The following is a 27,115-nucleotide window of genomic DNA, read 5'->3' on the forward strand; positions in this document are numbered from 1 at the left end:
TCAGTTAATTTGGGACACAGCTGTTTAGCTGGCTCACAAGTCTGAGAGAAGAAACCATAATATATTATTTGCTAGAAACTCTCATGTCTAACTCTTCTTTTAAATGTTACACAAGAGAACGTTTTTTTTAAACAAACAAAATATCTATTTTTTAAAAACAGTGTAAGTGGCACACTAAGTATATGTGGATAAATGTACATTAACAGTATAAAGAGTAACTTCAACATCACAGGCTGTATAGATATTGGAGTTTAGGTAGTGCTGTCAATGCTCAAACTTCGAAGTGTAGTACACTCCTATTATTAAAAAAATTAGATCTGGTAGCATAGCTGTATGGTATGATATGAAGAGGCTTTGCTTTGAAAATACTGTAGAAATGTTTAAATTGTAGTGGAGGAAGCAGTAGTCAGACTCTGTTGCATTGCTGTTTCAGAGATATCACAGTTTCATATACAGACGAGATGCGAGGTGAAAACAAATCTTGCCCTGAATTATTTTCTCTTTAAATCTTGTATATAAGTTTAGGGGGGAAATATTTGGTGTTATATCCTGTAGCCTTATAACCACCTGCACAGAGAAGAGATAAATCCTACAACATACATTTATCAATACAGTTTCTGCATTTCGAGTGTTCACTCATGAAATGATGAAGCATTGAGAATGAAAATGTTAACTAGCAAACAAACAGCTGAACATTTTACAGATCTCACTGCAAAAGGCAGCGTTTGTACAACTAACAATCGCAACAACTTGAGAATCTTTGAGCAATATAATCACTGTCTATTTCTCCCTTATTCTTTCAATTACTAAGTGTCTGAGTTCTATTGTGAAGAATTAATTACACTAGCCCACTGGTTGTTCATGCCAACCTGTGTTTGAGAAGTTTTTTTTTTAATTTATATAAATGATAGTGACTTTCCACTGCTCTCAAAATACAGGAGATACATGTTGACTTATGGGACTAAAATAGTTGATTTCATTTGGATTAGTTTTAAATCAGGTTTTCCTATTTGACTTTGATCAGTCTAGAAAACATCTACTTTTTTAAATTAAATGGAAAGAAGTAATGTCCATCTAAAACTAATACAAGCTTGTTTTCCTTCACCAGTAGTTTTCGCAAATCTAAATGGAAAATTGGGAGAAGATCAAGAATACTATCAATTTATCATAAATATCTTAGTTTTCATTTAGGAAACAAAGGGGTGGGACTTTCTAAATAGTAGTTTCTGGAAATATTCAATATTTATCAACTGTCATATGTAACCTGTGTACCCCTCTTTCTATTCCTCCAAATGACTAATCTCTCTAAAAATCAGAGATAGACATTGATTTTTCAAAACATTGTTAACTTTTTTGGGAGTGAAATCACCAGAAGTACAATTTGACAGATGTTTCTGAAATATGCTTTCAGGAAGATCGTGTTAAGAAAGGCTAGCCCATGTGATTCTCAACATGGGTAACTTCATTTTATGAGACTGAAGATTCATACCTTCCTTATCCCAAACTTTACTATTGACATGGAATTGTGTTTGAAATTTTCAACAACAATCCTCCTTTAGAACTTATTGTCTTATTTAGTATGTCTGCTCCTCATGAAAGGCCTGGTGTTGCAACATTAAAAATGACAGGAGTTTTGTTATTGACTTCACTGAGGGCAGGATCAATCACCAAGAGTATAATTTGGAATAAGAAGTGGATTTTAATATATATTTTTTAAAAACGTCTGGGAACACTATTACATTACATGTTGCCTACACACTAGTACCAGAGGACTTCATTGGAATGAATACTATTAAGAGAGACTAGAAGTGAAGTGTTATGGAACTGGTCTTATTGTTTTATATCACACTGTTCAAATGATGTATGATACATTAGCATACCTCCACATATAGCAAAAATGTATCAAGAGCCTTGTTTTCAAAAGTGCATGCCTCCCACTGAGCTCCAGGTGCCCTCTGAATATCAGGGCATTACATTGTAAGAGACATTGAAAATAGTGTAAGTAATAAAGTTTTCTAACCCTGAAATTAATTTAAAGAGCCAGGTAGATATTGTTCTCCATGCACTGGGTTATATCATGGCATCAATTTTAAGCGGAACCCCCACTGAAATGATTGGGGAGTTGTACTTAAACCCAGTGGCATCATAGTCTATTATCAGAAAGAACCAAGGACATTCACTGGAATGTTGAGGCTTTATGAGTTTAACCAATGCACTTTTCACAAAGACCATAGATTTTTTTTCCATCTTCAAAGGAAAATTGACCAGGTGATATATACTGTTAGCTCAATTAAGATTATTAAAACCATAGTGGTTTCTCTTATAATGAGGTGAGATCCCATGGCTCTTCAGTCAGGTACCTTTGCTGAAGCAGTCACATTAATGGTGATTAGAAAATGCTGCACATTTGCAGTAACACCTTCATTGCCAGACTTACCACCCACTTGGTTAATGAGAGAAGTAATTTTGTGACATCATTCATATTTTTAGAGTATTTATTGTTTGTAGTGAACAAAGGTCTTAAATCCAGCACTATTTAAATTATTATTTAATCATTTTAAGTTCATATTATTCATAATTAAAAAGAACTATTGTAAGTCGTATTAAGTGAGGCTAATTTATATCCCTTTCTTTAAAACCAGCACTTACAAAGCTATGTTTACTAATTACACCCACTACACTGAGCTTGACTGACCGCAAGTAAAGATCATCTCTAAATTCAAACAAGGGAATATTAAAGTGATTCCATTTTTAACATTAGCCAAGTTTTCCATTGCAAATCTCTGTATTTAAGGAGCTTTAAACTCAGATATAAAATATATACAATCGGTGCTGAATCCTGGTATTACCTTTTGAGGTGTCAAGCTGGGAGTGAATTTTTTTTTCAAACAAATTATGATCCGTAGTCACCAGATCTTTTGAGTATATATAAGAAAAAATTATAATTCTTTTCATTTTGTATTTTCAAATTAAAGTTTTCAAGTACTTTAGTAAAAAAAAGTTAGCGAGATTATTATATATTGGGGAAAAAACATTATATATGCATTTTATGGTCATGAAAGGGGATGGACAGGCAACCTGCACATCTATTCATCTGCAAAATAGATACAACAGCAGTGCAAGATTCTGCTCACCCTTCCACCAGTGTGCTTCAACCCTGAACTGCAGGGCTCACTTAAAGCTCAATACTGAGAGTGCATCCTTTTTTCAGTTGGGAGACGTAGATGCTCAGCACTTCCTAGGTTCAGATCTTACTCCTTAACTCTATGCGGAGACTTCTAACAAGGGTGCCACTTAGTGTCAATTGCATCATTGTTAATATGATGAGAGGAAGACCTGTCTATTAGGGAATGTACTAAGACCACCAACTTTTTCACATACAGTCATTGGATTGTAATTACTTTTATCACTATTGACCTGGGATATGAATTTGAACCATCGGTGGCTTAAAAAGAGAGAGGTTTTGTATCTCATTAGCTACTCTCTGAGCCATCCAAATACATATATTTTAACAGTTTCCCTCACATTAACTTGAGAATCAGACATGGTTCTTTTCATTTATATAATTATTGATAGGTCAGATAAACTTCTGTAAACAGATTTGTCTTGATTAGGCAAAGTCTTTGGAAAAAATCTCCCTTAATTATTACAGTGTTTCAAATAAATAAATAAAAAGGGGCGATAATTTATAATTAAGAAAACCCCACAAACAATGGGGAACATTTTTTTACCTAAACTATAAATCCTTGTATCTTATTTTTTTATTAGAAAGATTAGAGCTGAAATGTCAGCTTTCAAGTATTAACTGTAAACATCTTTCCATTTGTACTTCTAAATAAAATCGTTTGTTGTTTTTACTAGCTGCGTCATATTATGGTTGGTAATACTGCTGAACTACAAACTGTTTTAGAACCAACTTATAGATACACTATCAGTTTAAATCCCACCCTTTCTGCCACTACAGGAAAGATTGTCTCTTTAATAAGTCAAAATTGTTCAAATACATCAGAAAATACATTTTTTCCCCCAGATGAGCATGTTTTAGGAACAAGACTGATTAGGAGCCTAGAATAATACACACACACTGTAGACTGCCCAATCCACATGACATAATTATTACTTCCAATCAAGCATTGTGTATCATCATCCTGAGATGCAATTAAGTCCAGCTGACTTGCTGCGATTTGAATCTTTGCTCAGTCAGCCATAAAGTTCCTGTGCTTAGACCCATAAAAATTAATAACTATAATGTGAACATTTAAGAGCATCTGGACGTTACCCATATACTAGCTATAGGCTTATAAAAACCACCTCCTTCCAGCTAGATAGTGTCAATAGTCCTGGAAAAGGAATACAAATAATTCTGGAAAGTAGAACAAACTTTGCAGATTACAAATACCTGTATAACAACACTTCACTCTGATAGAGTAGTTTTCACCCATCGATCTCAAAACACTTTACAAACGAACTAAGTTTCACTGTTTTGTAGATGGGGAAACTGAGGCACAGGAGGTTAAAGTGACTTGCTCAAGATCATCAAACAGACCAGTGGCACAACCAGGCATAGAAGCAGGGGGCTAGAGTTGTAGCTGCCACTTTAGGCACCAAGGTCCCAGATATAGGCACTACTGCTCCTAAACCCTGCTCAGCTGGTGCCAAACTCTGTAGGCACTTAAACTAAGTTGTTACTGAAGTTTACACAGTAAAAGTTTCCTATGTGCCAATGTTCCTGCCTCACTCTAGGAATCTGGGTGGCTGTCTCTTGCCTAAGACCCAGTGGATTCATGAATCAGGGGAAGACAGGAGTTCCTCTAGGCTCTATCTATCTCACCCTCAGGGCCCAATCCACAGGTCCCTTTGTGAATCTAGCCCATGACCTATGCTACATGCTAAAAGCTGTCCTTTAAGTGTGAGGACTGGCTAAGAATAATGAGATGCTATTCATGAAGAAGCAGTAGAAATTTGGCCCTCTGCTTACGTGATATATGAACTGTGTGGTAAAATTTTCTGCAGGTATAAATGGGCACAACTCCACTGACTTGAGTAGAGTTTTACTCATTTACCCCAGCAGACAACTGGGCCTGTTCAATCAAGTAGTAAATCTGTTATGGACTTTGGAGCCCATTTGGATGAAAGGCATTATAGAATGGAACACATGATCTTTACTATTTTGTTTGATACTGCCATCTTTTAAAGTTTTGTTTTTTGTTTGTTCATAAAATAACAGATTAAAAAAAATGTAATTGGAGTGGGGGAGAATGTGATGAAAGAAAAATGAGACATCACTGAGACCTGCACTGTTGTAGAGGACTTCTGGCTGACTGTGAATCCTAATGAGAAAGACAGGGTTTGACCTGCCTCACCTGAAAATGAAACCAGCCAGACTGAAAGTTTGTGCAAGAAACTTCTAGAGCAGGTGACATCTCTATAAAAGTACAGGATGATGTCCGTTTCTCGAGCCAAGTCACAAGAATCTCCCAAGCAGATGATCAAACTGAACAACTCAGCAAATAAATAAATAAACAAATAATAATAATAATAATTAATAATAAAATAACTTAAATTAATAAAGGTCTACCTACAATATGTTGGGGCACCATTAGAAACAAGGGGATGAGGATAATGGGAGTAAGTGCAATAACATTTGAGAGGGTGGACAACAGGAAGAAATTGAAGCCAGCGATCCTTTGGGCAGCCACCACTTAAAGCTTCAATGCAAAAATGATCTTATTACAATTGATAGAGTGCTCTGCTCACTTGGCCCTCTTCCTAAAGCCAGAGAACATTCATTTGCCATTATTTTCACTCTCCATTACTTTGGGAAGAATGTTTAGCATTTTAGTAGCTACAAGGAAACTTCTATTATATCTGAAGTGCAGAAGATTTCTTATCTGCCTCAGAATTTGACTCAGAACCTCCAGAGACAGGAACTATAAATAGAAAGAAACAGTTCCTGGGGGAATAGGGTGAACAGCATCATCATCATCATCATCTGTTGCATTTTTATATGGCTTCTTTCATCTAATGATCTGAAAGCACTTTACAGGCATTAATTAATTAAATTCACAACGCTCCTGTGAGGAAAGTGTTATCATGATTTTATGTATGGAAAGCTGAGATAAAGAAAGGTTAAAGGAATTGTCTAAAATTACTCAGCGAGTGAACTGGGCTCTAATCCAGGAGCCTCCTGCTCCAACCATTTTCCTTCCCCTAGATCATACTTAGCCATGCTTGGAAAGCTGTTGGTCACCAAAGCTTTTTGTTTTAGGGCTTGATCCAACCGCTATTGCACTTAAAGGGAGCCTTTCCTTTGATTGCAATGGGATTTAGAGTGGGTCTTCAGAGTAGAAGGTGTGGAGCTAACACTTTATATATCTAGTCCCCACTTTGAGATGACAGGAATACTTCCTTCAGTTGAAATTGAGCATTCAGTTTAGAAACTAATATGGGTTGAGCAGATGGATGGAAATAAATAGACCAGAATTGTTTTGTTACTTGGTGGTATGTCTTCTTACATATGCTCATGCTTATGTTTGTATATGTGTGCTTTTCACAGATATGTGATACTCAGTAGGCATGCTGGGCCAGAAAACTCCTGGCTGGGACTGATTATGAATGAGATGGATATTAGTTCTCTTTGATTTCTGTGCTCTTCTGCAGTGGAGAATATTGCCCATCTAGTTTTTAGAAGCTTCCAGCTAGCTAAAACTTCCCTGAGTCTGATTTTAAAACAGGTGTCCTACAAAACAAATGAGTGAAAACATCTGTCTACCAATGGAATTTTCTATAGTGCTCATCCCCATAGTAGCTAAGTGCCAACTGTTATAGATTCAGGGTTAACTGCACATCTCTCTCCTCACCCTCCACCTCACCCCTTTGGACAGAAGGCCTGTTCATTTGTTGGATCAGAAAATAAAAGCTCTATGTCAGTTCAAGTTCACCTTTTTTATGCCAAAAATCCTTTCGTTGAGTCTCTGGAAAACCCAGCCTGAACCAGTATATGCAAACACCCCAGGAGATGGTGCGTTTTTGCAGTTGTTTACAATCCCAGGTGTAATCACTACTGTCATAAAGTAGAAACAATCCTACATAACCCATGTATAAATTGAATACAATGATCCCCTAAGATACTGCATGGGGTTGCAATATCTGTCACACTAACATTGGCTACATATAAGTCTGCATTTGATGCCATTGGTTTAGTGTGCCTTTTGATCTGATGAAATACTGGGCCTGCTGCTACTGTCCCTGTAGGATAGGTTCCTAGCATTCTCTTTTCCCAAGAGAGATAGTGCCATTTCTATTATAAACACCCCAATATCATTTGAAGTTTTAATTAAAATGTGTGGGCCAGATTGTAAATGTCCTTGTGCAGGTGCACAGAGAGTTGCCATGAAGCATTTTCCTCTGCCCTTCTCCAGCTGCACAGAGACCTCTGCATTAGCACTCCTTATGCTTAGGCAGGAACTGCTCACCACTCTTTCTCATCTAGGGACATAACCCCACCTTCTTTGCACCAGCCTGCAGAGTCAGGCTGGTGCACCACCAGGAGCAATCTTCCTGATTTTAAGGTGTCATGCAGATTACTCTTCCCAGCTCTGTTCACATGGAGAAGCCTGAGGAGAGAGCTTGTGATTGCCTCTGTCACAATCTTTGTTGGTTTACCTTCTCTGGCAGAATGACTGTATACTGCATGCTATGCGGGGCCATTGCATACATGTCAGGATCTAGCCCTTTGCAAGTTTTTCTACAAGAGAGTAGGGTGAGAAGGATTTTACATTAGGGACCAAGCTCCAAACTCTGAAGTATGGATATAATTTAATTTGCCTCACAATGCCTAGTGTACATACACAGAGTTGAGATGGCAATTTCTGTGAGATCCAGTAGACCCACTCCACCTGCATTTGATATCAAAACCTTTTCACTCCATGCAAAGGGGTCAGTAACTTCAGAAAAAGGTTCTCACATCGCTTAAACACCCGAGGCATAAAGAATTGCTTTTCTACAAGCAACATCCCCGGTGCCCTTGTGAGCATGGAAAGCTAAATAGAGATTTAATCGGGCATGCTTTTATGCCTCTTGGAATTTGTGTAAATACAGATCCATAGGGCTTTCCGACTTGCAGCATGCTGTATGGCTCTAGATCTGATAGTAAGGTATATGCTGGCTCAGTTTCAACACGACACTGGCAAATATGACAAAAAAGGCTTTTGGTTAATATACACATTCCCTTTAATATGGACATATAGTTTTCCCATAATTTAACTGTGTTCTATCTATCAGATGCTTAGATAGTCATTACTGTAGTATTTAAGAGCCTTACATCAATAATGGATTTTATTCTCCAACATCTGTATGCGGTAGGAAAGTATTATTTCCAATGTAAAGATTAAGACCTGAGGCACTCGGTTGAATACGTGAATTTTCCTATTTAGCATAGATACCTAATCAGCCGTTATTTCTGTAGTGTGTGAGAGCTTCATAACCCCCCTGCGAGATGGAGAAGTGTTAATGTCCCCGTTTTACAGGTGGGGAACTAAGGCACAGAGAGACTCACTAGAGGTCACAGAGGAAGTCTGTGGCAGAACAGGGATTTGAATGCAGTCCCAGGTTATTACCCTACCCAGTGGATCATTCATCCTTCCCTAACTGCTCAGGATTTTCTCAATTCTCTCAGCACAAGAGAAATACCTGTTAACTCCATCTACTCCGGACAGATTAGGTGGATTAGATTTCTCCAGCCCACACTTTTCTAAGGCTGACTTACCAATTGAGGACTGTTTCCCTATCTGGAAGACACAAAACACAGGAAGAAACAATTTTGGGCCACCACCAAGTCTCACTCTTCCCATTCACTTCCAGCATCTCTTCGTTATTTGGAATATTAACATACAGGAAAGATCAAGCAGGAAACTGATTCCTTTGACACTATACAATCCACAGAGCAACAGCCTCCTCCGCTAAGATGGGAAAATAACTGAACCTTTTCTAATGCCAGTATAACTTTTTTGAGATGAGGAGACCACATCTGTACGCACTATTCAAGATGTGGGCGTACCATGGATTTATATAAGGGCAATAAGATATTCTCCATCTTATTCTCTATCCCTTTTTTAATGATTCCTAACATCCTGTTTGCTTTCTGACTGCTGCTGCACACTGTGTGGATGTCTTCAGAGAACTAGCCACAATGACGCCCACAAGATCTCTTTCCTGATTAGTTGTAGTTAAATTAGCCCCCATCATATTGTATGTATAATTAGGGTTATTTTTTTTCTAATGTGCATTACTTTACATTTATCCACATTAACTTTCATTTGCCATTTTGTTGCCCAATCACTTAGTTTTGTGAGATCTTTTTGAAGTTCTTCACAGTCTGCTTTGGTCTTAACTATCTTGGGCAGTTTAGTATCGTCTGCAAACTTTGCCACCTCACTGTTTACCCCTTTCTCCAGATCGTTTATGAATGAGTTGAATAGGATTGGTCCTAGGACTGACCTTTGGGGAACACCACTAGTTACCCTCTCCATCCTGAAAATTTATCATTTATTTCTACCCTTTGTTCCCCGTCTTTTAACCAGTTCTCAATCCATGAAAGGATCTTCCTTCTTATCCCATGACAACTTAATTTACATAAGAGTCTTTGGTGAGGGACCTTGTTTATAATGTTGCAAAGAAATCTCATAGTTCTGTATTCTTTCATTAGGCAATAACTAGTTGAACTCATGGCTTGTATTTTGCTAATATTGGACAGTGTGGGCCAGATTTTTAAAGATATTTAGGGGCATAAAGATGCAGACCATGCACATAGTAGCTTTTAAATCATTGACAGCTAGGCACCTAACTTGCTTAGTTACTTTTGAAAACCCCAGTAGTGCCTAGGTGCATTTTTAGGTGTTTGAATATCTTTGGAGATCTGGCCCTGTGTTACTCTCTCAGTTGAAGTGAGCTTTACTGCTTTGTGTGAAATGACTCTTGAGATTGCTTATTATTAAGAACATAACAATGGACAAAATTATTGCAATTTACCATTGTCCCAGTTTTGAAACACATTAAGATCCTGCTCTATTGATGTCAATGGTAAAATTCCCATAGACTTAAATGGGAGTAAAGCCAGAGCCCTAGTGTTATATGCTTTGGTTATCTTTTGGAAAGATTGCACTGTATTTAATGTTTCTTTCCTCAATAGTACAAAAATCCACTTTCAGATTTAAGTTAGTTAGAGATGATCCTGACTGGTCAGTGTTTGAACTGTAACCTCTTTGGGAGAGGGGCAAGCTATTTTCATTTCATGCGTATAGGTACGTATGAGGCCCTGATCTGTGACTGGGACCTCTAGGTGCTAGTGTAATACAAATACATAATGATAATATCTGAAATTGAAATCACGGAGACCTTTGGGCAGCCAGTGGGGTTAACACAATACTTATGGATAAGTTGCTTCACTCTGACCATCTAATTTCAAAAGGGATAATTAGTTGTTTGTTTACCCATCTGACTGTGAATATTCCTGTTTGCACTCTCTTTCTCTTTTGGTTAGATCTGAAGGAATTAGGATTCCTCCATTACTGGCTACTGAAGCAGAAACTTGAGCTTGGAAACATTACAATTTTCTAATATTTGTGCAGTGATGGGAATTATATTTCCTGCTAAATTATATATTATTTGTCCTTTGAAATGCCACATTTATATAAGTATATATGAGTAGGACTATGTTTTCTTTGCATTTAACCATAGAGGAAACAAAGGGCCAGATCACCTCTACTCCCCCAGCAGAGAAACCTTTTTCCTTTCCCTGCCATTCGTTGAGTCCCTCTTTGGCTGCACAGTAGCAACTACAGTGTAGATGCGAGGGAGAGTTAAAACAACTTAAAGCTCTGGGAGTATTAACTTTCTGGTGGGTGGGCAGGTGATAGTTCCTCAGATTGCCTGGTCCACTGCTCCTCCTCCTCTTCCCTTCCTGTGAGAGGTGGCACTCCTTTCTGCTCTGGTGACAGGAGTGCCACATGTGTTGTTTCATGTTTACACGGGGAGGGAGCCAAGGATGTAGAGGCTGCTTGATAGATTTATTAGCTGAAAAGAGAGAGGGGCGGGGGGGGACATACAGTAACTCCTCGCTTAATGTTGTAGTTATGTTTCTGAAAAATGCGACTTTAAATGAAACGATGTTAAGTGAATCCAATTTCCCTGTAAGAATTAATGTAAATAGGGGGGATTAGGTTCAAGGGAAACTTTTTTCACCAGACAAAAAACTATATATATATATGTGTGTGTGTGTATATATATACACATACACACATACACACAGTATAAGTTTTAAACAAACAATTGAATATTGTACACAGCAATGATGATTGTGAAGCTTGGTTGAGGTGGTGAAGTCAGAGGGTGGAAGAGGGTGGGATATTTCCCAGGGAATGCCTTACTGCTAAATGATGAACTAGCATTTGGCTGAGTCCTCAAGGGTTAACATGTTGTTAATGTAGCCTCACACTCTACAAGGTAGCACGAATGGAGGGAGGGGAGACAGCATGGCAGACAGAGACAGAGACACACATCCTGTGTGTGGGAGAGAAAGAGAGATACACATTGCCCTTTTAAGTACGCTGACCCCACTCTAAGTACATTTCCTTTAAAAAAAAATCAGGAAGTTGAGACAGCAGCTGCGGCCAGCAAGGCCTCTCTATCCTGAGACCTGTCCTGTCCCTACCCTGCTGTATATGGAGAAGGGGTAAGCGGGGGGCAGGAATAGGGGGGAGAGGGACACCCTGACATTAGCCCCTCTCTTCCCTCCTCCCCTGCACAGCAAGCAGGAGGCTCCCGGGAGCAGCTCCAAGGCAGAGGGCAGGAGCTAGGGTTACCATATTTCAACAATCAAAAAAGAGGACACGGGGTACCGCCCTAGCCCTGGTCCAGCCCCACCTCCTCCCACTTCCTGCCCCCCTCAGAATTCCCCTACCCCCTACCTGTCCCCTGACTGCCCTCTCCTGAGACCCCCATCACCCTAACTGCCCCCAGGACCCTACCCCCTATCTAAGTCTCCCTGCTCCCTGTCCCTTGCCTGCCCCAACCTCTCTCTACACCCCCTTCTCCTGACAGCCCCCCCCAGAACCCCCAACCAATCTAACCCCCCCATTCCCTGACCCTTGCCTGCCCCCCCCCCAGGCCGAGGGAGAGCGGCGAGCTCCATGTGCAGCCAAACGCTGTGGCGCTGCTCTGCGGGGGGTGGGGGGAAGGGGGAGGGGCTCTGGCTGCTAGAGGCCCCAGTGGCTGTGAGCGGCTTTCAATCAGGCCCAGCCGTCCAATCAGCCGTGCTGCACTCTGCATGAGGGGAAGGGGGAAATCCCGGACATTTCTACTTTATTAGAAATCCCACCCCGGACGGCCATTTAAAGCTGAAAAAGCCGGACATGTCTGGGGAAACCCAGACGGATGGTAACCCTAGCAGGAGCAACACAAGGCAGTGCAGGGAGGCACAGCTGAACTGCAGGCAATTGATACCCTGCTGGGAGGCTGCCACACAGGGAACTTAAGGGAGCGGGGAGCTGATAGGGGGGCTGCCAGTCCACCCTGGTTCCAACCACCCACCAGCTAGCTCCAACGGGCTGCTCTTCCTGCAAGCAGTGGACAAAGCAGGCGGCTGCCAAACAACGTTATAAGGGAGCATTGCACAACATTAAACGAGCATGTTCCCTAATTGATCAGCAATGAAACAACGTTAATCGGGACGACTTTAAGTGAGCAGTTACCGTATGTAGTCTGTCATTACATTCTATTTTTCCACAGTTCTAAAAGACATACTAGTGCAACTCGCTAGGACACTTTGCTCCCACTGTTAAGAACTGCACACAGGCAGTCATTTATGGTTAATAAAAAACAACTTTATTGAACGTATTATGTAAGGCTACACATTCTTATTCACCAATATATGACAAACTATCTATCTACAGACATATCTCTTTTATAGAATACTTTTAACACCCACAGCCCACCTGACCAAGAAGTCAAGGATACCATGTTTTGTTAAGGGTACCATGAATTTTGGCTTAAGGAGACTTTACATTATTTCTTTCTTGTGAGGATTTAAGTTGGCGTAATTTGCTTTTTCTTGAACATGCTGTTTAAGATGTTCCTGCACAAAGCAGCCCACATCTTAATTACATAACTGAGATAGCTCCATGCTTCTTCTGTGTACTCTATCCTCATCACATACGAATTAGCAATTTGTGTTCGGTAAGCAAAAGAGTGCATTATGGGCCCAAGAAGACACTTCTATTCTGTTCTGTCTGGGGTATTATTTAGTTTCCTAGTGGGTTTTCATGATAGTGTTATATAATTATATGAAATCAATACATTAAAAACAAAATATTCTTCAACTGACAAAGGGGAATCCCTATGTTATCTATGAATACTGGAACTAGTAAAGTTTGTGTTGGTGGCAATACCTGGTCTGCCCTGGCTGGGGCCAGATTCTCAGCTAGTCTAAACTGACATAGCTCCGTAGTCTTCAATTTACACAAGCTGAGTATCGAGCTTTGATATCCCAAGAAGATACTGAGTCAAATTCATCCCCAGGTAACACCAAGAAGGTCACTGGATTTATACCAGGGAGGAGTTTGGCCTATCATGTTCCTTGAATAATACTTTACCGCAAAAGTTAGAAGAGAGAAGGATGAGAACTTTTTTTTACATGCTCAGTGTCTGCAAGAGGCGAAAGAATAGAACCCTTCAGTCATGGATCAAATAATTTTGCAAAAATATCTGTGCTCATTTCAGTCATCCCATTCTGAGGCAGCACTTTTGAGAGGCAATATTTTGATTCTTGCATGATTACATCAGTGTCCTCCTCTAGTTTAAAATCCATGATCCCTATTTTCCAGCAGATGTCCCTGTCTTCACATCCCACACCCCAAGTCAACAGGAGTTCCACATTAAACTTAATGCCTCATGGAAGACTCTGGTGAAGCTCTCTGACAGGGATTCAAACTATGGGCTTTGTGTGCTCTATCAGTCCTGTAACAGTCTTTGAACATTGTTTTCTCTGTGCGTGTGTTTTATTTCAAACAGCAACATTTCTCTCCCCCTGGTGCTATCCATTCCTAATAAAGAAAAGGTAACTAAAACAAATGACCATGAGGAATGATGGTCTTGTGGTTAAGGCATTGTATGGAGACTCAGAGATTGGAGTTCACATCACAGACTCACTGCACAAGCTTGGGACAATCACTTAGGCTGAGATTTTCAAAGCTGTCCTATGGAGTCAACTTTTAATGGAAATTATCCCTAAGATTGCTTTAAAAATCTTACCCTTAGCCTTGGTCTACACTAAGCGGTGTGGGGGTGATCGATCTAAGTAACGCAACTTCAGCTACGTGAATAACATAGCTGAAATCGACGTATTTAGACCTACTCACCGCGGAGTCTTCACTGTGGTGAGTCGACTGCTGCCGCTCCCCCGTTGACTCTGCCTATGCCTCTCACGGCGGTGGAGTACAGGAGTCAATGAGAGAGCGCTTGGGGATTGATTTATTGTGTCTAGAATAGATGCAATAAATCAACCCCCGCTGGATCGATCACTGCCCGCCTATCCGGTGGGTAGTGTAGACATACCCTTAGTCTCTTTATTTTTCAGTTTCTCATCTGTAAAACGTGGAGAATAGTCCTCCTTTACCTTATTGGGATATTTTGAAGATAAATATGCTAATGATTTGGAAATAGTCAAATAATACGGTGCCTGGACCATATAAGCTGCTAGATAGATGCAACGTAAGATGTACACAATTTGTAAATGTACAATTTTAAAAACATATATAGTGTACTTAGTAGTTTCTATGAGACTACAGTGTCTGTAAGTAGTAAACACATATTTAAACTCCTGTTTTAGACTAAAATATAGATACCTTTTAAAAAAGTGGATTATTTGCTTCATAGACTATACCAGGCTCTTCAGTACCGTTATGCAGCTCTTTGATTTATGATATTCTATTAGGTGTAGCGTTGTAGCAAGTTACAGTATAGGATCCTTTACCGCACTTATTCAAGAGTATATTAAGGAAATAATATAGGAAAATGCTACAAGTACATAAGTAATCAGTGTTCTAACATTAAATCTACCTTTTTAAAACATCAAGCAACTCAATCGGTCATCATTATAATTTAATGGTCTGAAAGAAGCACCCAGAAGAGTAAACTTCTTGTCTTTCATTCTTGCAATTTAAAACATTATTATTTCATAAAAAAAGTAATTTAAAAGGAATCAATGTCTTAACTGTTAGTGGCAAATTGTCAGGGGAATTTAGCTGTACAAATCAGAGTCCTCCTACTCCCATTTGCTGCTGTCTATGATGGGCCTCCAGATGAAGGGAACTGTCCTAGGCCTCCAGATGAAGGGAACATAGCTGCCTATGTAACACAGTTTTGTTCTTCACTGCCCACTGGGGAGTTTTGTTATAATTCAGCTCTGTGGGGACAGGGAGGTCAAGTTGTCTCTGCTGAAATTACTCTTCTTGGTAGAACACTGCTATCATGGCTTCTTTGCTTAGCCTAAATTGGGACTAAGGGTTAACAGGAAAACATCTAGTAACCAAATGGCCATAGCAGCTTTTGCAGGGTGGGAGGGTCAAGATTGCATTGCTATAAACTTTAGCTTTTTCAGTGTCACTTCCGTTTCCTTCTGATTTGTCATGCAATTTGCTGAACATCATATTTAATAGATTTCAGATTGTGGAGAGAAAAATCAAATCTGGGGAGAAAATTGCTATATCTTCGTGTTCTGTGCATAAATGTATGTTCAGCACACAGAAACTGGAAGCTTTTGAGTATGTAAACAGCCACGTGAGAAATTAAATGAGCTTCCTGAATTCTAAAGGAAAAAGGATTTATAATGCAGTCTGCATTTGGTGACCACGAATCTTCTGCAGTTGCTTAATTTGAAACATGCAAATAGTCTCATTTACTTCAATGAAATTACTCATGTGCTTAAAGTTAAGCATATGTGTGTTTGCAGGATCAAGACCAAAATGGTCAATAGCCATCTTCATGCCTTAGAAAAGTATAATAAACCTTAACTGTTCCTTTGGTTACACGAACAGGATGATGCTTATATCCTCAGACTATAGGGGCTCCTTGGGTCAAATCTACTATTGCTCCATGCTTGAGCCAATTGGCTTCCTGCAGCTGATGTGTTTATGATCCATACCCAGGACTTTCTGGAGTAATTAATGTACTGTCCAGAATAAGTGCATGGCGCATCTTTATTCAGCTACAGCACCTCTTTTATAATGGACTAATAATTAGAAAATGTGTAACCGCAATACATCTATTTTATATGAAAATAGACTTCATTTAGGAACTGTTTGTAGATAAAGGTGTTGGTGTCAACCATAATACTCCCGGCCAAGATAAAAAGTTCACAGCAGGGGCCTTTGTAAAAATGATTATAACGGCTGCTGTCATATTTAAATACAAATAAAAAGGACATTTTTCTTTGTAGATGCATCCACTAGAAAAAAAGATCACAGAACCAGACTCTATTCAATTCCATGCTGATTCAAAATGAACTGAAGGTAACAACTACAATGTTTTAATCAATCTAAGTACCTTTATGGCCCTCAGCACCACAGTATCTATCAGGCCCTCACAATCATGAATAGATTTTATCCTCACAAAGACCCCATGAGTAAGGGAGGCATTTTCCTGTTTCACAGATGAGGAACTGAGGCACACAAAAATTAAGTGCCTTTTCCATGGTCACACTGAAAGTCTTTGGTGGAAGCAATAATTGAATCCAGGTTTCCTGAATCCCTCCATTGTTCTCTCCACTAGACCAGTCTTCCTATCTTTTATACATATGTGTTGTTGGAACGTTGTATGCCAGTGTTAAGAGGTAATAACTCCTCCTTTGCTTGTTTGTAGGGTTTTAGGAAACAAACATACATCTGTTAGAGGTTTCCATGCAACAGGGAAATAGCACAGAATACTGAGAAATTAAACCGTGTGCTGTTAACTAGCCTAATGGGTTTATGCTAATATAAAATGTAATAAAAATAGAGGCCACTGTCTCTTTAAGATGAAAGAAAGAAGACTTGTATCTGCTTCCAAGGAATGACTAGCGTGTACTTATCTAATTGACTGTATATTTTGTCTAGGTGTTGAGGGAAAGCTAAGAGAATGAAGACTCTAAGCCCACAGTGGAAGCATGATATGGCGATGCAGTGGTGGTGCTGAATTGTTCTCTCTGATGGCTCTATGGGAGTGGATAGCACTGAGTCTTCATTGCTGGGTTTTAGCGGTTGCTGCCGTTTCGGATCAGCATGCCACAAGCTCCTTCGACTGGCTCCTCTCTGATAAGGGACCCTTCCATCGCTCACAGGAATACACAGATTTTGTGGACAGAAGTCGACAGGGATTTAGCACAAGATACAAGATTTACAGGTATGAAGCAAAGGGAAGGCAATTACAGAGATTTCATCCTTAGAAGTTATACATACATAATAAGAGTTTGATTGTTTTTTAAGGGAAAGTGTCAGATGTGGGAACAAATTCATAGACGAATTAATTGCTGAAATATATGTAGGGCCATTTTTGCATTATATATTATGGAAATGTTTGCTTATGCTGTTTTTGTCTTGTTTTAAGAGATTTTGGTGACTGATAAAGTTGATCTGGAAATAATTGACAGCAACCATGTCTTCCTGAAATTCCTGGGCTCTCCTGCAAAGTAACGTTAACTCCCAATAATATCCTGAGACATTAATTTCTCTTCCCTAATTGCTGAGGGATAGATCAGAGCACCCTTGTTCAACCAGAATAGTACCTTGCTTCTCAAGTAGTTACATTGATTGAAACCAATGACAAATCATTGACTTCAGTGGGGCCAGGATTTCACCCAGACTCAGTATCGGTAGCTTAAAATGACTCAAAGATTTTAAATATAGGTAGGTCCATGGTTTCAAAAGCAGCTTTTAATTTTGGATTCTTCATTCCTTAGGACCTGATTTTCCACAATGCGGAGCACCCTCAGCTGCTATTGACTGGAGCTGTGGGTGCTCAGCCCTTCTGAATTCAGGCATTTGGTTGGCCTGATTATGATTGAATAGACAAAAAGAGAGGCACCCAAAATTAGAGGCCAGTTTTGAAAATGCAGGTTTCACTGCAGAATTGCTTTTGCTGATTGTCTGCAGCCTGCCAATCCTCTGTTCTGCTGAGTCAACTAAGAGCTACATTGTTCTTGTCACTATGACAAGGTAAACAATTCAAGACATATATTAACAAATATGTTATCTTTAAAAAAGAAATGGGAAGTAGAAGGGAGAATACAATGGGATGGTAGAGAGCCTATGGGTAAAGAGAAAGGAGGGGGAAAAGGGGGGCCCATGAGACAAAGGGAAAAGGAGGGAAGTCTGACAGAAGAGACATTTTTTCTCTCTTAATGTTCTGGACATAGACAAACAGTTCTCCACCAGCCAAGGGAAGGAGGCTTCAACAAATACAGTACAGGCCATCTGTCAGCTTCTCCCATAATTCAGCCCCCCTATCTGCACTTAAGCCCATAAAATGGTTTACACAGGTACCTGTTCTGCACAGATTGTTCTGTGGCAGTTTCCAGCTTTTTTTGTAAACAGGAAGCCGTGTTATTTATTTACCAGTGTTCAATCAAATTACTGGTAACTTATTATAAGTTTGTTTAGAATTTTGAAGCTGATACATTTTGTATCTTAAAACACCTGGCCTATTTTCCTTTTCTCTGTGCATGCACCAGAGGGCGCTGTGTTGCAGGTCAATTTTGCTGTAGGATCTCCTGCAGCATAAAGAGGAATTAAAAACATTTTGCAATAAAATGTGATTCAGAAATGTGCACTGATAAAGTAGTCTGTCTCAACTGAATAGTAGCACTCGATATGTACTGCATTTTAAGAGCCAGCCATCAAAGCCAATAATATAAAGTCTGAAAGAATGTATTTTATTTGTATTATTTTCTACTAGTCAACAGTGAACCAACATTATCTTGGTAACAAAATGAAAGAAGTGTATTTTAGTTTAATCCTTTCAATAAGGTCATGGAGAATGTACTATGTCCAACCACCTTTAGGACTACAAGAAGCTGAGAAGGGTTTTTTTGTGGTTTTTTTCCTCCTCCTCCGAGCCGTCATTACAGAAACATTGTCAAGTCTGGCAGATCTGTAATCAGACCTGTCATATTTGTTTAAGTTTGTGGGTGTATTTACATTGCTCCATCCCTCAGAGAGCAGGATTCGTGTATATTTCAATACCATGCCTACTCCCCTCAAGAAATGTGCAGGCAGGCAAAACAGAGGAGTAGAACATTAAATTGCTACTGCTGATCAACAAGAAACAGTACCCTGTGAATATCAATTCCCCAGATAAGAAACCTAACACTAAGATTTCCTTATAAGACTACCACCCCCTTCATAAGTTGTTCAGAACCAATGTTAAATATGGGGAAATACTGTAAAATATTGGAGAATTTTTTAAAAGAAAGGTTGTTTTTAATCCCTATTGATTTTCTATGGACTGTCACAGATAAAGGTATTTGGTGCCTAATTGCTCTCCTCCTGCCTGACAACCCTCTGTATTTCCTGAATGAATGTGATCTACCATGTCCAGGGTTAAAGGGAGGTGGTGTCAGCTGCCTTCTTGTCATCACATCCACATCAGCCCCAAAAGGCTCTCCAGGGCTTGCTGATGATGGCTGAGGAGGGGATGAAATGGGCTGAGAGAATGAATTATTTTATGTATGATTCTCTTCTATGCTGGAACCCTTTTCATTGAGGAGGTTGTGGGAGCACTGCTGGCTGGCATAGCCCTTATAACAAAGCAGTGATGGAATAGGTGGAGTGATTCAGGGCAAATAGTTTGAAGTGTTCCTTGTGAAGTTCATTTCTCACCAGAGTCCTCCTTCAGTGGCTCTTTCCACAGACGAGGGTAATAGAATCCTTGTATATTGTGCGGAGCAGCTGCTAGCATATAGGGAGTAGGAGCAGAGACTAAAAGTCAACCTGTATTTTGGAAGGTAGGTTTCTGCACTGCAGGGACACAACAAGCTGCAGCAGGCAGCAGCTCACTTGCTATCTCTGCAGTCCAGCCCCACCAATCAATATGGAAAGTGACCCATTTGATCTCTAGAGCCACATCCCACATCCTTACACAACAACTGCTCTACTCAGTTATTGTCTAATCAGCAACAGCCTAAAGCTGACCAGATGCTCATATAAATACATTTAAATAAAATAATCATAGTAAAAGTGTTCAGCTGCTGGAAACCTGCATTCTGTGACATATTTAACTACTGTTCAAAAATGATGGTGCCCTTTTTTCTTGTGGATGGTGTTTGACCAGGAGGAGAGCACAACATATGATTTTTGTTTTCCAAAAGCAGAAAAATTATGCTATGACTAAAATTCTGTTCTCTTTCCCATGGAATATTTTTGCTTTCAGTGTAGTATTTTCTATTACAATCATGTTCAGAATAAAAAGAGATCATTCATTTTATCTTGTTGATCTTTAAATAAAGCCATTTAATACATATTTACAGAAACAGTAAAATGCTAGAGAGTAAAGACATGATCCTGTATCATTAAAACCAGTGGAAGTTTTGCCACTGACTTGAATGGGAGCAGGATCATGCCCTAAATGCCCACAAAAATACAGAATTATTAAAAGACTACTGAAGTGTCAAATACCGAGAAGAATGGGATTTTACTATGACTAGTGCTATAAGCTTGATGGCTGTGCTGAATGAGGGAGCTCTGTGGGAGCATTTTGTGGTTTGTCTGATAATAACTATTGCCTGAAAACAGTGTTATACAATTGAACTCAAGAATATTCATTGACTAAGAATCTCCAGTTATTTGATGGTTTTCAAACAAATCTACCTCATGTCAGAGAATGGATCGATTTTAGATGTTTTGTCTAGGTACTGTCTAGACAAGTCTAAGCCCAAAATATGATCTAATTTCCTTGAGCTTCCATTTTTATCATTTTAATTTTCATCATCCACCGGGTTCCCAAACTACATAACCTGCCTACATTTTAGAAAGTCATGCTCTGGGCTAAAACACTTCTCAAAATCTCCAGACCCCTACATTCTAAATTCTACAGGTACAAACACCAAGATTCTATGCTGATGTTCCTAATTTCTCCTTATTTCCTAATTTTGTTTGTATGTCCATGTAGTAAAGAGAGAACGAATCATGTTGCACAATCACTCTCTTGTCACTATAAAGGAGTATTCACCTTGCTATGAAAGTTACTGGCTGGTATAAATCATAGAGATAAAGCCAAAGGTTGGTACTGTGTGAGTGGTACATATTAACTGAATCCATTTTTTATAGAAGGTTCCTAACCTAAGCAGAACAGGCACATTTCTGAAGGAAAAAGATGTAATTTCTACCACCTCTTTATTTAGTTTTTAGAGAGTATAATGGCTAGTGAAAATAAAACAGGTACGTGAAGTAGGGAAGAACAGTGTTAGTGCTTGGCAAGTTGTTATATTTTAATCCATTAACTAAGGATCAGCTATCTCTGTGTGTGTACATAGGCACGTAATCTGATTCTGCAAAAGTACAGAGTGCTTTCAACTCCTTCAACAATAGGACAGGGCTGGAAGCTAGCACACATGTAATTCACTGTATTCCCGTTGGTTACGGGAACCAGAGAACAATACAGTATCACAACTAATGTTATAGATTGTGCCACTAAAAAGTACCCTATATATTGGATCATAAGCCAGTTTGTTTATAAGCCGACCCCCCCAAGATGGATAAGTAAAAATGGAAAATTTTTATGACCTGTTCATAAGCCGACCCTATTATACAGGGGTCAGCAAACTTTGGCTCCTGGTCCATCAGCCGCTGGTGGTCCGAGATGGTTTGTTTACTTCGAGCGTCCGCAGGCACGGAGGTAAACCTAAGTAAACAAAGTGTCCCGGCGCACCAGCTGCTTACCCTTATGGGCCGGGACAGCAACTGGTGGGGAAATTTTTTTGGGGGGAAAAGCTGGGGGTCAGGGTAGTAACCCCTATGACCACCCTCTACATGACCCCACCTCTAGCCTGGGACCCCCACACTCTCCCCATCCCATCCCTTCCCACCTTATCTGGGGAGGACCAGGGAAGGAAGTCTCTGGCCTGGCTGGAGTTGCTCCGGCAAGCTGGGCAGTGCGGCCACAGCCTACTTCAGCGGGCCAGACCAGGCGGCAGGGCTGCAGCATGTTCCAGCGGGCTGGGACAGGTGGCGCGGTCGCAGCCTGCTCTGGGGGGGGGGGGGGGCAAGCAGCACGGCTGAAGCCTGCCAGCCGGAGCTGCAGCTGCTTCGGAGGCTGTGGGGAGAGCAGCGTGGCCAGAAGCGGAGAGACTCTGGCCCCGCCTCTTCCCTTCTGGCTCTGCTGGCTGTGCTGCTTCTCCTTGCTCCCTCTGTTGGGGGAGGGGCTGTGTCCCACCTCTCCCTCTCTATACCCATTCATAAGCCGACCCCCTTCTCTGGTGCTTCCCTTTTTTACTAAAAATATTGGCTTATGAACAAGTATAGACGGTAGTCATTTTCTGCACTGCAGAATGATATGCCCTATAATTTCCAGTAGGAAGTTCCACGCATGCCATGGACAGATTTAACTACTGCAGTTGTTTTGGTTTTTTGTGGAATTTACTACAATTAAGCTACAGACAGAGCTGTGCAGAAAAGCACCTGGACTGATTCTGGAGAAGTGTGCTGGCCTCTAAATTAGCTGGATTGCTGTACTGATATTTATGGAATATTCTTTCTGTGTTGAATAAAAGTTAAAAATTTTGTTAAGGAATTTCAAGTTTGTGCTTTGTTATTGTATACTCACATAATACAGTGTTACTTATGCAAATCAGCAGGCAGGGAAGAGGGATCAAAAACCAAACAAAAGGAGACTAGAGAAATGCCAGATATGGAAAGAGTGATTGGGAAATTGGGAAAGCAGGTGTAAAGATAATTCTTTCTTGGATTGTTTAGAACATTACAACTATGTATCATGGACCTGCACACTTACTTGGGTCATATAGAGCTCCTTGCTAGATTGAGTAGGAATCGTGTGATTTTTCTACTGTAATCTGATGGTTTCCTTCCAAAATTTGTGATGTACCAGCAAGGATTATTTCCTCTTTTTCTTTTCTACTTATTGCACAAGGCTTTATTCTGATAATGTAATGACAGATAATTTAGTCAGAAGGAGAATAATTTAAAATATGAATTAACTTGTTAAACTTAGATTTACACAGTTTTAGTCACTGCTAACAAATGAGCAATAGAAATTCACAGACAATTTTGGCCAAAAATAATAATAATAAAAATGCTGAGGTTCTCACAAACCTGTAGAATTCTATGCAACATGAAATTAACATCCTATTTTTTTAAATGCCCTTTTCTAATGAAGATGTTGTGTTTCTTTGTTTTTGGGTCAGGGGTGCAATTAAGGAATAAAAAAATAATGTTATACCTAACAAATACTTCCATGGTAAAGAATACTGCTTTATCTGATGTACTCTAAATTCATTTCTAACCTACAACTTGAAGTAAACAACATTAAGAGCCAGATTATGCAGTTCTTAATAATGTTCTTTAGCACTTGCTCATACAGGTAGTCCCCACTGAAGTCAAATGTAGTATTGGGGACTGTGCCTTCAAAGGCTGAGCTTCCCAAACAGAGAGTCTGTGCAGGGTGCTGTGAAGCTCTTGTTACGCCCAGTGCATTGGAAAGGGACACAGAATAAAGCAGATGTCTTGAAAGCTCCTTAAACAGTGAGTGATCACTCAACTACACAACTAGCAGCAGCACAAGCTGTCTTTCACTGCCCTACCAATGTAGCCGAACAATGAGCTGGATGGATCACCCATAGATTAAAGAGGTGGTTCCATCTCTGTGTCTATAACGCCCATAACCACTCTGATGAGAGTGCTAATAATGCTAACTGTTGGTTGGGTTGTGAAAACCTAGTACACTGGGTGCAGTACTGAGACCAATATAGGATACAATGAACATCAGACAGAAACAGCTTTTAGTTGCTACCAATTTGTGGTTGATCTGAATTGTTGAGCCAGAGATTTTAGGGGGATGAGAGAGATTAATTCCCGTACCTACATTAAATAATGGATAATGACGTTTCTGTAATAAAATGTCAGGTGTGTATTGTTTTGGACACAAAGCCTATCCCAATCTGCCGTGAGCATGATGGAAAGTATGGAGAAATTTCTGATAGCATCCCTTTCAAATGACTAAGGTCACTTTATACCTTCCTTGGTGCTATTATTTCAGTTTGTCAGGCTGAAGACTTTACAAGACATTACTACTTCTAATTAGGCTTTACTGTGACTGTTCTCTTTTTAAGCAGAAGGGCCAGAAATGTCCTTTCCTTGAATTAAAAAAAAAGCTTCTTCAGAATGCAGGGGAAAACCCTAATTCCTCAGTTTCTGTGCATTCCCATTGTTCCTTATTTTGTCCTTAATGCTAACACACGCACCCTGAACCCCACAATAAATAAAACAGAATGGTAGTGATAGGCAAGGGGAACATGACCAAAGTGATTGGAAGGAAAACTGAATAAAATTACACTGTGAAGCTATAGGAAAAATGAACTGTGCTCAGATATTAGTGTACTTTAGGCAGCTTTATGAAAGTAGGGAACCTCTGACTTCATCTCTGCTGAAGCTCTGGCTGCTTGTACATTGCACTGCATGCACATCATTGCTAGACCCTGAGAACTGAGATTATAAATGCACTTCAGGGAAAACATGGTTACTCTCCACAATTGCAGTTTCAAAGGGGAATAATCAGCAGAAACAGTCCAGTCTGCTTTTTCCAGAGAATCTCTGCATTGGTAAATTGCTTTTGGCTTGTATCATAATTGGTCCATTTCCTTTAGGGAATTTTCCATTCAGCCTGATGGAAAAAAGCATACAATATTCAGAGGGGGATCATCATTCTCTGAAGGTGTGCCAAGGAATAGTCTACTGAATGCACAAATTCCTCATTCTAAATCCAGTGGCTCACAGATCAGGTTAGGAGAAGAACAGCTCAAGTTTTTGGAGGAGTGAGACGGGTGGAACTTTGTTGAATACCTAAAGTGACAAAGACAACAGAAGTGCCATGTTTCTGCTGCATGCACCAGCCCATGGAGCCAGTTATGGGGAGGATAGGGTACCCTATAAAAAGAGTGTAGTAATGGATTTACTAAACCTGCACACTTGAGAGCTCTGTGGATAAATGCGTCTCAATGCTCCCTCTGGAGCAGTGCAGCTCCATGAGGCAGTGCATTCAATGCCCAGAATGTCCCATCCTTTCAGTCTCATAACCCATCACCTCTGTTCTAACATTACCCAGATTGGTCTTTGGCAAATCAAAGACAAATCCAGGCAAATGAGTCAAGTCCAGTAATATTACTTCATGTGTAACTTTAATTCAACGTAAGTATTGCAAAGTCAAGCCCAAAAAACTCCATAAGCTAATACTGAGTCCAGCTAATAGTTCAGATACTCACCTGTCTTTAACAAAGGAATATTTTATTGACAGTTGTATAGAAAAAGAGAAAATAAAATAAAAGACAAGCAAATACAAATATAACTATGGATCAGAACGGAAATGAATGGAAAGACTCCCATTGTTTCCAAAGGGCCTTGGACTAGGCCCCATATGAGTCTACAGAAAGCCTAGTAAAAGCCACACTGAGCAGTTACAAAATAATTAAACATTATTTGGACCTTCTATATGGTAGAAAAGTCTCCACATCCAACTCAAAACTCTCTCTGTTTTGTCAGCTCTGTGTGGCTGGTCACACACCCAGTGTAACTGGAAACTGCTGTAGATGTAAACCTCGGGTTCTTAGATATTACAGTGAGACGCACCTTAGAAAAATCTTGTATGGATAGATAGACACATAGATTGGTTGGAAGGTAGAAGCCTAAGACTCGAGATAAATCTGGGGTTATATCATTCTTTGTCAGTGCACGTATATCCTAAACTTTCCCTTTTACGGATGTATGGCCTGACCCTTCAGCCTTTCTTCACATGAGTAGTTTCACTGAAATTGTTGATGCAAGAGCACCACTGGTTAATATGAATGAAATTTTTAAGGGGGAAAACAGCAGCACTTCTTGTGTTGAAATCTGTAGCTGAAAGAAGCCAACAGAAATGGATACTGACAGAGCACATCTTTGAGCCAGGAAGAAATATAATTGTTAATTTATAGACATTGGGTCTGATTTTCAAAGGTGCTGGTTGCTTCCATTTTTTTTAATTATTTTAAACTGCAGACCATAGGGACCTGATCCAGGACCTTTACTCTCATGAGTAAAACTATTAACTTAATTGTGGCTACTCTTGTGAAGAAGCACCATTTGCTTGAACATGGTTGGAAGAGCTTAATTATTTTATTTCCTAAACCTACTTCTGATGACATTTTCAAATGCAGATTTCCCCTCAAAAGGAAGCATTGCTTTTTTTTTAAACCCTTAAGAATTATGTATGTTAGCCAGTGATGCTTTTATTGCTTTCCATCACCAAATATATATTAGAAGCATTTCTCAACATATTTGTGTGGGCAAACCCTTGGAGGGCACAGACCTATAGTAAAAAGGTTAGAAAGATACCAGATGGAAATAGAAACTGAGAATTAAAAATGGACAAGTTGGACACATTTCTCATAGAGAACATTCATTGAATTATAAATGTCTGGCAATACAAACAACCAACAGTTTCAAAGGACTCGGTAGTGACCTGTGGTATGTGTTCACACAGGCACATAGGGGGTGTGAGTTGCCCCTGTTATTCCCCTGTATGGAATAACCTGTATGGCACACATCACACTCCCACAGTATGTAGGGTTACCATACGTCCGGATTTTCCCGGACATGTCCAGCTTTTTGGGCTCCAAATCCCCGTCCGGGGGGAAAGCCCAAAAAGCCGGACATGTCCGGGAAAATCGGGGGGGGGGGGCCGGGACGGGACGGGGGCTTGGGGGCCGGGACGGGCCAGCGGAGCGGGGCCAGGCCAGGGGCTCCGGGGCCGGGCCGGTGGTACGGTGCCTGGCCGGGGGCTCCGGCGGGGCCGGGCCGGGGGCTCGGGGGCTCCGGTGGGG

The 27,115-nt window shown here is 40.1% G+C and overlaps 1 protein-coding gene across 10 annotated transcripts in view; it reads left to right on the forward strand.

The window, feature by feature from the left end:
• Positions 1–27,115, forward strand: part of BRINP3 (BMP/retinoic acid inducible neural specific 3) — a 317,033-nt gene that overhangs the window by 4,237 nt on the left and 285,681 nt on the right. For 7 of the 10 annotated variants that reach the window (XM_005290689.5, XM_005290684.5, XM_005290691.5 and 4 more), the window contains exon 2: positions 17,148–17,433. In XM_005290689.5, coding sequence (XP_005290746.1) covers positions 17,198–17,433 — 236 coding nt within the window. In that variant the 5' untranslated portion in view covers positions 17,148–17,197. Of the gene's footprint in view, positions 1–16,492; positions 16,566–17,147; positions 17,434–27,115 lie in introns of all 10 variants that reach the window. The other 3 variants (XM_065554443.1, XM_042851264.2, XM_005290687.5) reach the window with 1 other exon arrangement.

Source organism: Chrysemys picta, chromosome 8 (genome assembly GCF_011386835.1).
Source record: "Chrysemys picta bellii isolate R12L10 chromosome 8, ASM1138683v2, whole genome shotgun sequence".
In the NCBI taxonomy this organism is placed as follows: domain Eukaryota; kingdom Metazoa; phylum Chordata; order Testudines; family Emydidae; genus Chrysemys; species Chrysemys picta.